The sequence below is a fragment of the Acanthaster planci genome, linkage group LG09 (assembly GCF_054643075.1).
Source record: "Acanthaster planci isolate LZ-2023a linkage group LG09, COTS_SCS, whole genome shotgun sequence".
Lineage (NCBI taxonomy): Eukaryota > Metazoa > Echinodermata > Asteroidea > Valvatida > Acanthasteridae > Acanthaster > Acanthaster planci.
Genome location: NC_141785.1, coordinates 13,266,607 through 13,280,873, shown reverse-complemented (window position 1 = coordinate 13,280,873; position 14,267 = coordinate 13,266,607). Strand labels below are relative to the sequence as shown.

The following is a 14,267-nucleotide window of genomic DNA, read 5'->3' as shown; positions in this document are numbered from 1 at the left end:
CACGACACTGGCAAAACGGCTAAAATTAGCTTCATCTTAAACTTGGGTAGTCCACTTTAACATAAACTACGCAGGCCAACAATTTTCATTTTTTTAACACACACGTAGCCCACTTGAAATAAAGAATTCTGTGGAAAGAGAACTGAGCCCTGCTGTAGCCCCCCTTGTTATAAAGGGAATCGTGTGCATTTCTTTTTGCCATGTACATGTACATGTACGTGCACAAGTACATGTACATTATGTACATGATGCCTAGGGCTGTTGTTGGCGACATCGACGTGCAACTACAGTTTGCACTTCTGTCGTTCTATGATTCATCACACAAGCGTTATTGAGACAGGTGCAAGACCTTTTTTTTCTTAAGAGAAGTGATACTGTTTTTCGTGCTTCATTTGCCGTTCATTTGCCGATGTCTGAATAAAGTACAATAAGTCGTAGAAAGTGTCATCAGACAACGAGGATGTTGAGGCTAAGCTTGTACTTAACGAGCCATACAAACTGGTAGCTCTGAAAACTTGCTGTCCTATCTCAGCGTTTGATGGTTGGCCCAAAGTTGTGGTTTCAGAACAGGTTAGGATGCTAATTTAATTCCTGGTCAAGTAAAAGGGTATACCCATACTTTGCATATGATTCAGCAGATCCGCTCTGTGAATAAAACTCAAACAGCTGTGCTAATCTAAGGCCTCAAAATGGCATCCGCGTTGCGTTGAAATTAAACCCGAAAAGGACGACTACATAATAACCTTTCCCTTTTACAGAGATTACAAGGCCGCCATTGGGCGTAGGATCTGTTTATTTTATACCGATAAGTATTGCAGCACAACACATTGCATGCGAAGGCCAACAATGAGGTTTGTCAGTCCATCTGGACATGAAAGGAAGTGTGCCGGCTTTGAGCCAGCTACTTCATTGTCAGTGCACTTTTCGACAAACCCTCCAGTTCCATTGTGTGGAGACGGTCGTTTTTGGCATTTATCAACTGAAAGTGATATATTGCACCATCAACTTGCGTTTGTGAATGAAGTAGACACGAAGCCAAATTCCTGGCGACAGTGGTTGGTATTTATCAAAAGATATTTTAAAGCAGTCTCCGTTTTTAAGGTACAGATTTCCTGAGTTCACGTCTTCTTTCCCGTGCTACAGCTTTGGAAACTTTCAAATCACAAGAGAAGATCGGCACAGTCCTTACAACGATATTCACAGGGGTACAACTAATGCTGTACACAAGATGCGTGCCTGCACGTGTACTTTAATAGGCGGATGACTATATGTAAATGTATTTGTCCACTTGTTTTCTGCAAGTAATCATAGTGGCACAAAAGCCCCAACTAAGCTTACAAGAGAGTTAAAAGCATGCTTCACTTCGCAGACCAATACACTTGCCATATTTTCACATACACTGTACACAAATTCGTGGTGTGTAGGCAAACACCGATCTGTGACTGTGTTAAGTCAGAATGCTCTTTTATCGATGTATTAATTTGTTTGTTGCCATTTGTCAATAGAGGGCGCTGTTAAGCGGCACACTATCTAGACATTTCAGCTAACTTCATGAGTCGCCATGTAATTTGGTATCAGGACACACGTCATCCCGAAGTCGTAAGTGGGATTCATTTATTGCATTATTTAAATTTACTTTATTGGCTCTAATGGTTTTCTATAGGCATTTCGGGATAGGTTTGAGTATTTAATGGGGTAGAAAATACAACAAAAGCAGAGACAACGTACAAAGTTACAACTGTAAGCACATGTCCAGGTATAGGGTTTATTGCATATAGTCGGGCGTCACGCACATGTACACCTATACACAAGGTTATTATAATCCATCCTGTTAATTGTCTGTTATTCTGTGATTAGTTACGATTGCTTAATATTAATTGGATAAACAAATTGCCGTTGTTGATCATGTTGTTAATTTGTAACTGTTAATCCAATTTGTGTACTTTTTGTGGACAGATCATGTTCAGCGTGTTAAGCATATCCGTGATCGCCAGCTCGAGCGCGCTTCCGGAACCCTTGCGTGGTCCGCCTATGGGGTTTTACATGGAACGTAACTGTCCTATCACGTTCAATGATCTTAAAAGAATGATTCCTAACTGAAACCACCCCATGAAACACTCATCTTTGAATTCTACCTTTTTTCCTCAAGTGATGTTTAGGAAAAATCACCTAGAGATGGATTAAAAAACGAATTTCATTTAACGACCTTCCACTTCTGACGGCCTTGTACTGAGGTCTCCTTGTTCACGCCCGTTTGTTTTCACTACCCGTGCTTACGTGAAAACGAAATTGTACATCATTACACGATTTTTTTCCTGAAGTACGATTTTATTTCTCTCATATCCACGGAAATTCAATATAATGATGAAATATTAATGTCTTATTAATACCTTATTTTTGTGCCAAATTACTAGTAGTTGTATGGACAAAGTGCAAAGTAATTTTCCCATTTCAACCGAAATTTCTGAAAAGTACCGTTGACAACAAGTATTTTTCATACGTTATAATGCCTGTGGATATCGTTCTTCAAAAGTTCTACTGAAGGGCGTTTACCGTTCATTTTCATTGTATAGATGTAAAATCTAGAAATCAAGAGAATTAAGGCATTTAAATCTAGTGTTAGTAACACTGAACAGTCATAGCTGATTGTATATTACAAGCTGAATCTTAGTTTTGTCCAATCTACTAATGAATTTCAAAAAAGAAATAGCATCCTGGCAATTACTGAAAAGGTGAATAAGGATTGGCTCTTCATCTTTGTAGAAGTTATAAACGTTAGAATCCAACTTATTTACTTTAATTAAATAAGAAAGAATTAGTACCCAGTATTCTGTGGATTAATCGGAAGTGAAACCATCGTAGTGGAGGGGGCCTGTCTGGTACAATTTGACCTTTGGAATAGAAATGTGAAAAGGTCACATGAATATGCATAAGCATAATCATATGATCATTTTGAAATGAATAGAAATGAGGTGTAGGGTGAAAAATCATGGTACAAGTTGACTTAGGAATGAATAGGAACGAGGAAACGGTCAGAAAGTCTGGTACAAGCTGCGTGGCTTAATTTCCAACGGCCGATATCCTGGCAGTGACAGCCAAGGCATCAACTAGGATGCAATCAGCTTTGAAATTGGCACAGAGTATTAGAAACAAGGTCTGAATGTCGGCTTCGATGGACCTCCTATATATAAAACTGTCTTTGAAAAGGTGCCCTCCGTCTATACTGCCTGTGGCCGCTCTCCCCAGGAGTCATTTGATTAAACACTGCAACCATTGGTGTCTTAGCTGCATGAAAAATGGTATTAATTTCCAAGTAAAACAAACACGGCCGTAATGTTGATTTAAGATTTTGGTCTCGTCGAGTAGTGAAACGATAACGTTTATCTATCTGCGTTATTTGGGTCGCTTACCGTGAGTTTCCTGTAACTTTTACCATTCACACAAAAACATGTTCAATTATGGTCAGTTGTTTCGTAAAAGAAGAAGAAAAAATGGTTTTAACTTGTACAAATCTTCCAAACTCGCTACAAAAAATAAAATGTGCTATAGTGACTAATTATTTCTGCTACCTATGTGTGATTGTTCATCCACCCTCCCTCATGTTCAAGAAGGAAAAACCCAAAGAAACAAGAAATCATGTTTCAGAAATAGGAGAGGATTTTATACAGCTGAAAGCAAATTTCTAATAGTCTAACGATATTGGATATAGTGAACAAATCTACACTGGACAGCAAAAGAAACTTGCCACTTCTGTCAAAGGCAACACATAAAAATTCACTCCATAGAGATAAACAAGTTTTGTACACAGGCATGCTGCAATACCCCTTACTAATTACATGCCCCAAAAGCAAGTAATTATCTATATAACAAGGAAGAAATTCACATGCACAGCAACTTGGTTATGGAGTAAATTTTTATGCGTGGTCTTCGACAGAAGTGGCAAGTTTCTTTTGCTGTCTAGTTTAAAATAACCTAAAGTAACAGCTAAATAAAAGATCATCATCGTAAAAATTGTCTAAATATGAGTTTATCTAGCGGATAACCAACTGCGTAACGTTTGAAAGCGAGGCCAACTTCGGCGTATGGGCGCATCACCAGGCCAGGTTTACTCTGCCCAGTGTGGTAAGATGACGAAGGAAACAGATTCCACGCCACACACGCTGCCAATTGATGAAACACGTCGATCACTTTGCTACTTGACTGGCGGGAAAAATTAGTAGGAAGAAGGAGAGAAATAATATGATTATGAATTGCCGAACCAGAATTGCTGGGGAGAATGTGATCATGGAATGGTATTCATGATGAGGAAAGAAGTTGCTTCCCTTCTTACAGGAAAAACAACGTCCAACTACATAAAGCACTTGAATGGGCATGCTGACTGTGTTTTAGTACATGTACTCGTACTCGTGTTGGAGTACTTTACTCTGTACTCGTACGCATGAAAATATATACGTATAGGCCAAATCTCACTCTCAAGAACATTTCCCGTACTCGTACGGGAAAAATGGAAAAAGTAGTAGGGTTTTGTGTTCGTCCAAAGGTATTTGACTACTATGCCCGGTACAAAATCCGAGCACAAAACAACGAGGAATGATTGTGTTATTCCTAATGAGGTTTTAAAAAGTCCCCATACCGCGCACATGACGGTCGATTGTATTCCCGTTGAATCCTTTCCAACCCGACGGCGGCAATCCCAATTCGTCAGCAGCTGTTATGTAGAACAGAGAAGAAAATATTGCAACATAAGATCAGATATGAAGATCCGTTTTGTAGGCATGATGGCGATGTTTTAGTACTCGTACTCGAGTACTTTACCCTGTAAACGTATGCATGAAAATGTATTCGTATAATCACACTCTCATGAACATTTTCCCGTACTCATACTCTTACAGAAATGGAAAAGGTACTAGTATTTGTGTTCGTGGAAGGGTACTCGACTACTATGCCCGGGTGCAAAAACCGAGCACAAAACAATAAGGAATAATCATGATATTCCTAAAGAGGTTTTAAAAATGTCACCATACCGCGCACATGACGGTCGATTGCATTCCCGTTTAATCTTTTGCGGCCAGGCGGCCCTCTGAATTCGTCAGCAGCTGCTATATAGAACAGACAAGAAAAGATTGCAGCATAACATCAGATATGAAGATCCGTTTTGTAGGCATGATGGCGATGTTTTAGTACTCGTACTCGAGTAATTTACCCTGTAAACGTATGCATGAAAATGTATTCGTATAATCGAACCCTCAAGAACATTTTCCCGTACTCGTGTGGAAAAAATTACTAATGTTTGTGGAAAGATACTTGACTACTATGCCAGGTACAAAAACCCAGCAAAAACAATAAGGAATGATTGTGTTATTCCTAATGAGGTTTTAAAAAGTCCCCATACCGCGCATATGACGGTCGATTGTATTCCCGTTTAATCCTTTCCAGCCCGGCGGCGGCCCGCTGAATTCGTCAGCAGCTGCTATATAGAACAGACAAGAAAAGATGGCAACATCAGATCAGATATACAGATCCATTTTGTAGGCATTCTGACTGGGTTTTAGTACAGGAACTCGTGCTCGAGTACATTTTACTCTGTACTCGTAAGCATGAAAATGTATTCGTATAATCGCACTCTCATGAACATTTTCCTGTACTCGTACTCTTACAGAAATGGAAAAGGTACTAGTATTGGTGTTCGTGCATGGAAGGCTACTCGATTACTATGCGCGAGCACAAAACAATAAGGAATGATTGTGTTATTCCTAATGAGGTTTTAAAAAGTCCCCATACCGCGCACATGACGGTCGATTGTATTCCCGTTTAATCCTTTCCAACCCGACGGCGGCAATCCCAATTCGTCAGCAGCTGTTATGTAGAACAGACAAGAAAAGATTGCAACATAACATCAGATATGAAGATCCGTTTTGTAGGCATGATGGCGATGTTTTAGTACTCGTACTCGAGTACTTTACCCTGTAAACGTATGCATGAAAATGTATTCGTATAATCACACTCTCATGAACATTTTCCCGTACTCATACTCTTACAGAAATGGAAAAGGTACTAGTATTTGTGTTCGTGGAAGGGTACTCGAGTACTATGCCAGGGTGCAAAAACCGAGCACAAAACATTAAAGAATAATCATGATATTCCTAAAGAGGTTTTAAAAATGTCACCATACCGCGCACATGACGGTCGATTGTATTCCCGTTTAATCCTTTGCGGCCAGGCGGCGGCCCTCTGAATTCGTCAGCAGCTGCTATATAGAACAGACAAGAAAAGATTGCAACATCAGATCAGATATACAGATCCATTTTGTAGGCATTCTGACTGGGTTTTAGTACAGGAACTCGTGCTCGAGTACATTTTACTCTGTACTCGTAAGCATGAAAATGTATTCGTATAATCGCACTCTCAAGAACATTTTCCCGTACTCGCACTCTTACAGAAATGGAAAAGGTACTAGTATTTGTGTTTGTGGAAAGGTACTCGACTACTATGCCCGGATACAAAAACCGAGCAAAAAACAATAAGGAATGATTGTGTTATTTCTAATGAGGTTTAAAAAATGTCACCATACCGCGCACATGACGGTCGATTGTATCCCCGTTAAATCCTTTCCGGCCCGGCGGCAATCCCAATTCGTCAGCAGCTGTTATGTAGAACAGAGAAGAAAATATTGCAACATAAGATCAGGTATGAGGATCTGTTTTGTAGGCATGATGACTGGGTTTTAGTTCTCGTGCTCGAGTACTTTACACTGTAGGCTACTCGTACGCATGAAAATGTACTCGTATAATCGCACTCTCATGAACATTTTCCCGTACTCATACTCTTACAGAAATGGAAAAGGTACTAGTATTTTTGTTTGTGGAAAGGTACCCGACCACTATCCCCGGGAACAAAAAACCGAGCAAAAAACAATAATGAATTATTGTGTTATTCCTAAAGAGGTTTAAAAATGTCACCATACCGCGCACTTGACGGCCGATTGTATCCCCGTTTAATCCTCTCCAGCCCGGCGGCGGCCCTCTGAATTCGTCAGCAGCTGTATAGAACATACAAGAAAAGATTGCAACGTCAGAGCAGATATAAAGATCCATTTTGTAGGCATTCTGACTGGGGGTTATTACTGGAACTCGTGCTTCAGTACCTATATTTTACTCTGTACTGGTACACATGAAAATGTATTCGTATAATCGAACCCTCAAGAACATTTTCCCGTACTCGTGCGGAAAAAATTACTAATGTTTGTGGAAAGATACTTGACTTCTATGCCAGGTACAAAAACCCAGCAAAAACAATAAGAAATGATTGTGTTATTCCTAATGAGGTTTTAAAAAGTCCCCTTACCGCGCACATGACGGTCGATTGTATTCCCGTTTAATCCTTTGCGGCTCGGTGGCCCGCTGAATTCGTCAGCAGCTGCTATATAGAACAGACAAGAAAAGATTGCAGCATAACATCAGATATGAAGATCCGTTTTGTAGGCATGATGACGACGTTTTAGTACTCGTACTCGTTCTTCAGTACTTTACCCTGTAAACGTATGCATGGAAATGTATTCGTATAATGGCACTCTAATGAACATTTTCCCGTACTCGTACTCATACATAACACCACAATAAGACAAGTTGGACTCGTTTAATGCCTAATCAAGTTTAGAAAGTTTCCCTGCCGCGCACACCTCGGTCGTCAGGTAAGTTGAAATTCGATTAATGCGCCTTGAGTAGAAGAATCCCCTCGTGGGTTGGTTGAAAAGAGCCATGTTGGTGGGGAGTTTTCATTTTGCTGGTAGCAACGCGACCGTAACGTGTGCATTTTATAGTTGTACGTGAACCAGCGAAGTTCAGTTCAACAAAAGGAGCCTTCGTTGCAAGGAAAATTGCTCCCTCGTTTGGTCCAGCTCGGGTTTCATTATGTTACCAAATCATACTACAGCCGCAACAGTACATTTCGACTGAAGTTCTACGACAAAGAACTTGCATTCTCACATTATTACAATGTCAGTCGGAAAAAATTCTATGTTTGATACAGTACTTGCATTTCTTGGTTTGGTTAAGTGAAATGAATTTCAACCTTACCTAAAATGAAACATTTCGAAAACTGATAACATACAGTACATTTAGACTATGTCCAATTTAACGATTATACATGTATTTTGTCTGACCGAGGGAACTGATGCGCTTCTTTCATTTTAGCTTGATAGGCAAAGATTTCTTTTTTGTATATCACCTCGCGGATATACCCCCCACGTTTTGACCTGTGGGATTAGCAATATAATCTTCCCCTACTTTTCAAATCCCTGACTGTACATACTCTTAGCCTGCGCACTTGCTGGCGTCACTATCTCACCTGGGATGGAGGCCGTGCTGTGCTTTCAGAAATCACCCCCCCCCCCTGTGAGAAGAATTCTCTACCCATGGGTAAAGGCAATGTCTCGTACTAGTCAAGTGCGAGGGGATAGAACGGGGCAAACCATTTTTTTTTGTAAAATGACGTAAAGACGAGTTTTTAGCTATGTTTTATCTCCCTTCCCTTAAACGCGTGTAAAAAGCCCCTAAATGAAGGCTAATCCCTCAGAAGGGGACATTAAGATTACATGAAAACATTTCCAAATTGTCGTCCCTTATCAACAAAAAAAATTGTCCCCCTCGAAAATTTGGTTCTGGATCCATATTTTGCACCCCGCAAGCTACACAAACTGATAACTCTAAAACCTCTTGGAACGATGTACTTCAAAACAAAGTCGAGTAAGAGGTGACCATATTTCGCGCATGATATAGTAGATCCTTTGTGAATATGGCATCCATCTAGCTGTCAAGCTAGGGCCAAAAAAATTGGCGTGGGTTTTTTGTAGAAGTTAAACTCAAAATAAAATCATTCATTTCCCAGGTTCGAGCAGGGGGTCCATTTGCTTTATGGTCCATTCATTCGTACAACAGGACAGACAAGACATTGCGTGCGAAGGCCAACAATGAGGTTTATCCGTCTCTGCATGTAATGACGCGTGGCGGCTTTCGGTGAGTTTTCTTTATTGCCAATGTATTTTCCTCCTGTTCCAGTGTATGCAGACGGGGTTTCTTGGCGATATTGGTCAACATGGCGTGATATCGCCTGATCAACTGTTCTTTGAAAGTGAAATTAACACGAAGCTAAATTCTTATTTACGAGTGCCATTTATTACCCCCCCCCCCAAAAAAAGTTCAAAAGCCCTGGAGTGCCATCAAGTATAATTTTGAAAAAGTGAAGTCTATTTTTTCCAAGTTTGTTTTCAATAGATACATCTTTTCCATTTTTTCTACGTGCTATCTTTTAATGAAAGATTTCTTCGTTTTAATAGTGCAGAATTCCTGAGTTAATGTTTCTTTCCTGCGTTTCAACTTTAAAAACTTTTCGTGATGAGAAAGGATCGTCGCTAAGCTGAGAACGACAATTACAGGGTTTCAAATAATGTGTATGTGTGAACGACTCATGCGTGTATTGTGTACTGTTGAATGGGCGGATGGATATTATTTGACTGCTCAGTGTCTTTATGCAAGTAATCTAAATGGCACACTGGTACCCAAACAGTAAAGTTTTAGTCACAATTATTTCTCTGCTCTGACGGTAGAGAGCTGCAACCATGCTTTACATTTCATAAAGAATTTCATGACGCAGACCGATACACTTGTCCTATTTTTCATATTTTTTTTTCAAATTTGATTGTATCCCCGTGTAATCCTTCCCGGCCCGGCGGGTCTCCGAATTCGTCAGCAGTTGCTATATAGAACAGAGAGGCAAAGATTGCAACATAAGAACAGATATGAAGATCCATTTTGTAATGTATGTGGATATAACGACATAGACTCCTAGGATTAAATAGTGACTGTGTTTACAACCGTCGCATGACTTATAGTGAACGCTTTCGCAATGGCGACTCGTTCCCTCTGAAAGCCAAGACTGAAAGATTTTCAAGACTAATGCGATCAAGTGAGCTGGCCTATTTTGTGAGTCGTTAGGAGGTACAATGGCGTCTTGGGGATAAGGCTAAGCAGCGTGCGGCCCAATAAACATGATACATATATACCGGTAATCGTTTTGGAATACGGCCGTTTCACAATAGTGCGCCACCAAGAGTTTGCAACGCGTTGGCCAATCACAGTGCGCGAAATTTGTCGACCCAATGCGCGTCTGCAAAAGGATCGACAAATTTCGTGCGTTATGATTGGCCAACGTGTTGCAAACTCTTGGTGGCGCGCTATTGTGAATCGCCCGTATTATTTCAGACGGTTGTGAATGTTTTTGCACGGTTATAGTCATTGCATAATAACAGCTGAGGGAAGATCCAGGTTTTTGAACACGGACATTCCTGTTTTTCGATTCGTCTTTCAAAAACCCAACTTTTATCTCATTTATTTCATTTCCATAGGTCTCATTTTCGCCTTCCTTGAAAAACAGAGGGATTTCAAAGTATTTCTTTGCACATTTCCTTGTAAAACGTCGTTACTGGCAATTTTATCAATGTACACGCAACGAGCGACCGTCTGTTTGCGGTAGGCCTAGCCGCATGCGCTTAACCCACGATTTTTTTACTTCTGTACCGAGTCGGCTGCACATGAGTTATGCTCAAAGCAATTTCTATAGTTTGCCACGCCAAGGGAGTCAGTTGTGGACTTGATGCTGAGTAGGTAACTGATTTGGTTTGTTTTCTACGACCAATACTTGCTGCGATCCACAAGGGTAGCCACTGACCAGATTTGAATAACGTGGCCCATCTTTAAAGAACTGGTCTATAGGGCATTGACCCCCACCCCTCCACCCCCCCAAAAAATAAGCTTCTGAAAGGTAGATCTTAACCGGGCAACATTAACAAACAGAAAACCTTATCGTCTTAGAACTTTCAAACTCATTTTATCTTTGGCCTATTCTTATTTTTTTTTACTGTGAAGACTTTATTTCATCTGCGCCAATTGAAATGTACGGCACCATGACATTCTTAGCCAGAAACAGCCATTGCACTATTCAGTAGTTAACTAATAAAAAGGAAAATTAAGGGAACTGTCCCTCTACTTTCGCACGAATTCTGCCTGAACTGCCTGGTTTTTTGCCATGCAAAGTTTACCTTTTGCGACCTCTCAGGGAGGACAATTGATAAAGACCAAACAAAACAGTTAATAGGGCCTAATACATTCACGAGCAAAAATATCTGGCCTTCCAATTTCAATGAAATTTTTCGAGCTCATGCGGGGATAAGGGCTCCTACTGTTAAAAGCGTTTCAAATAATCATAAAAGAGCTTGTCTAGTCGATTGACACCCACAAAATTGCTGCTACACAAATGTGCAAGCTTACTTGGCAATGGGTTTTCCATGCCAAAAATGACATTCAGTTTCGTGAACAGGCATTCTCATTCATGCAGGAAGGTCAACACTGTGCATTATGGCGTCGCATTTTCGATTTTATCGAATTCAGTTCGTTTTCGTGCACACACGATTTTGGCTCTTCAATTCCGGTTCGTTTTATAGTCATTCTACTTCGTGGGCATTCAAGACTTCACTCTAAAACCTCCAAGATCAGATTAACCCAGAATTGGGTCCTATTCGGCGTGACCCTTTTCTGGGTCAAATTATGACCCAGAAAGGGTAAAATACGATCTGAAAGGGGGTCATTTTTTGAACCCAAAAACAGGTCACGCCGAATGGGACTCAATTCTGGGTCAACCTGACCTGGGAGTTTTTAGAGTCTACATTTTGAACACTTTTTCCATTTCAGTTTGATACAGGTTTTCCTGGCCAATTTCGGCAAAATGTCGTTCAATTAACACAAGGCTCATTCAAATTTGTTACAAAAAGCACGATTGTGCCCACGAACATTCGAAAATCAAAAGTAGGCATTTGATTTCGTTATTGGGCATTTTTTTTCGGAGAATAGGGCCTACTTGACTTCATTCAAATTCCAAAAGTCGCTTCGTTCATGCACATTCAAGTTAGTCAACACGCAATCTCGTTTCACTTGTGGGAAATTATTTTCGTTCCAGCGATAGGCGCTTTCTTGATCCTATATAAAATCTGATTTTCCGAGACAAAAGGTTTAACGGTGGATCTCGAGACAGCTTCTTGTCAACGTAACTTCGCACAAAAGTTGTTGCGGCCGGATTCTGACAGAAAAATGAGCATATGTAGAGGATACGGAAAAGATGTTTAACGCTTTCCATAGAAAGACCTGTGAACAAGTTTTGATTCAAGTTATTAGCTGTTTATATGTTAATGCTAACCATGGTTTTGTTTCCCTGAGCTTTTGTTAACTTTTACGTGTAAATATATTTTGAAAAGAATCAGGTATGAAACACAAAATGATCAGCGTTGGTACAAACAACTAAGAGCAAACAAAAAGTTTTGATTTGACTCAGGAAATAGGCTTAGACACAAAATAGGATACCAAAGAATTATTCACAATTACCAACACATTTATTAAAGAACCGGAATTATATCAAACATGACGATTAACAATGAAAGGCCGACGGCATTAACTTCTCGAATACTCCTAAATTAAACACCCAGAATAGATTTACTGTGAACAGAAATGAAAATCACTGGCAGGTAAAATATCCTGTCCGCCTCAATGATTTCTAATTTGACTGGAGGTTCTGGATAAAGGGAGCACTGATTAGACTTGAGAAGTTTGATATGTAGTCTCGGAAGCCCATACACGAAAATAAATGACGGAAACGAAACTGAACGGCCAAGCTAACAAAAATTGTGTGCACCAAAACGAATGTGAATGCTAGATTAGGGAAAAAGAAACCCCCAAACAAGCCGAACTGTAGCATCTGTGCGAATGTGAATGCGTGTTGGCGAAAATGAGCGGATTTTTTTGCTGAAATTGCCCGGGAAAACGTATAGTAGGGTAACGTTTTATCTTGTGTTCCGTGCCAGGCGGGATTTAGTGTTCAGTAGGCCCCATCACGCTCTACAAACAGTCGCTTCAAATTCGCAATTTTTATTACTGAGGCTAAGCTTATTCTCGACAATCTAGACCAATCTGATAACTCGTCTTGTGGCATAGTACCGGTATGCTTTAGAATAGGTTAGAATGATTATTTAATTCCTGGCCAAGTAAACGGGTATCCATACCGCGGGCATAACGGCCGATTCTTTTCCCATCAGATCCAGTCAGGCCCTTCGATGATCTTCCATGTTCGTCAGCAGTTGCTGCACAGTTCAGAGAAGAAAAAAACATTGAGACATTAGAGCAGGTATGAAGTTCCACTTGCTTGTTACCTGTTTGGATGCAATGACATTATTAATCAGTGCAATGACTGATCAGTGACGCTTCATGACGGAGTGGATCAAGAATCTCAACTGTCCGCCTGCTTTCCCAAGAGCACTGCCAAACGGCCTCGTAGTATTCAGACAGATGAACGAAAGCCAAATCAAGCCACAAAAATACAACTTTCACTGAGAAACCAATTTGTTATTACGAATTATGTTTTCGTTATTTCAAATTACTTATTGAAAATAACTAGTTACTAATCCTTAATGCATGGTAATAAATTAGTAATAAGAACTAACGAATAAATAATTGAAGCAACGGATAGTAATTCGAAAAAACAAATTAATTTCCCGCTGAGATTTCTTCGGTGGTGCGATTGGGCTTACGTACAGATGCTTTTATTGTAGGTGCATAAAACAGAACACAGACTACTATGCCTGGGTACAATGGGCTGGTTTGATTTCTGGTCAAGTCAAAGAAGTAACAGTACCGCGCACATGACGACCGATTCTTCTCAAGTCCAATTTCAGGCCCGGCGGTGCAAGTTCATCACCAGCGGCTGCTATGCAATACAGACAGAGAAGGGTAGCAACGTAAGAATAGATGCGGATATCCATTTTAAAAAATCTCTGTGGATTCAATGATATAATGCAACCAGGACTGCACTGAGCAGTGACGGTTCTAACTGAACGTCGATCACCACACCAGCTTAACCCACAATCTGCTTTCCCACGACTTCTGCACGACCTATATACTTGGTCGTTGCGCACCCGCATGGACCTGTCGGGGACGACGATTGATAGACACGGAACCCAAACGTCAATAGTTTGCAGACTGATAAAAGTCCAGGACCTCCACTTTCAATTGAAGTTTTCAAGCAATTTTATACCCTGCGGCATGAAAGCTCGTGCTGTTTAAAGTGACCGCTGGACCATTTCAAACTACTTGGCCCTCTGTAAAGAACTTGTCTGGGGATTGTCCGTCCCACAAGCTTGCTGCAGCTTTACAAATACCCAGTCTACC

The 14,267-nt window shown here is 40.4% G+C and overlaps 1 protein-coding gene across 40 annotated transcripts; it reads right to left on the bottom strand.

Annotated features, from left to right (window-relative positions):
• Positions 1-2,238: 2,238 nt before the first annotated feature.
• LOC147798153 (uncharacterized) lies at positions 2,239-14,044 on the bottom strand. 40 transcript variants are annotated; one of them, XM_087141638.1, is made up of 11 exons: positions 13,735-14,043; positions 13,106-13,183; positions 7,345-7,419; positions 6,965-7,039; positions 6,572-6,643; positions 6,173-6,250; positions 5,782-5,859; positions 5,393-5,467; positions 5,025-5,096; positions 4,634-4,711; positions 2,240-4,200 (listed from the first exon to the last, which is right to left on the bottom strand). In XM_087141638.1, exons 1-11 carry the CDS (start codon positions 14,018-14,020, stop codon positions 4,193-4,195), a joined length of 975 nt encoding a protein of 324 aa, XP_086997764.1. In that variant the 5' UTR covers positions 14,021-14,043; the 3' UTR covers positions 2,240-4,192. The 40 variants fall into 40 exon arrangements, with proteins under 40 accessions (XP_086997765.1, XP_086997770.1, XP_086997771.1 ...); XM_087141631.1 differs by having other exon boundaries at positions 5,393-5,470; positions 13,735-14,042; XM_087141632.1 differs by having other exon boundaries at positions 5,025-5,099; positions 13,735-14,042.
• Between the last annotated feature and the right edge of the window lie 223 nt (positions 14,045-14,267).

Bases quoted from the DNA above. Each gene is read 5' to 3' on its own strand.
- LOC147798153 (XM_087141628.1), bottom strand. From the start codon at position 14,020: ATGCGGGTGCGCAACGACCAAGTATATAGGTCGTGCAGAAGTCGTGGG. The intron at 6,251-6,571 runs GTATGGTGACAT...TGTTCTATATAG, and splicing joins AATCGACCGTCATGTGCGCG to CAGCTGCTGACGAATTCAGA. The intron at 4,712-5,024 runs GTATGGTGACAT...TGTTCTACATAA, and splicing joins AATCGACCGTCATGTGCGCG to CAGCTGCTGACGAATTGGGA.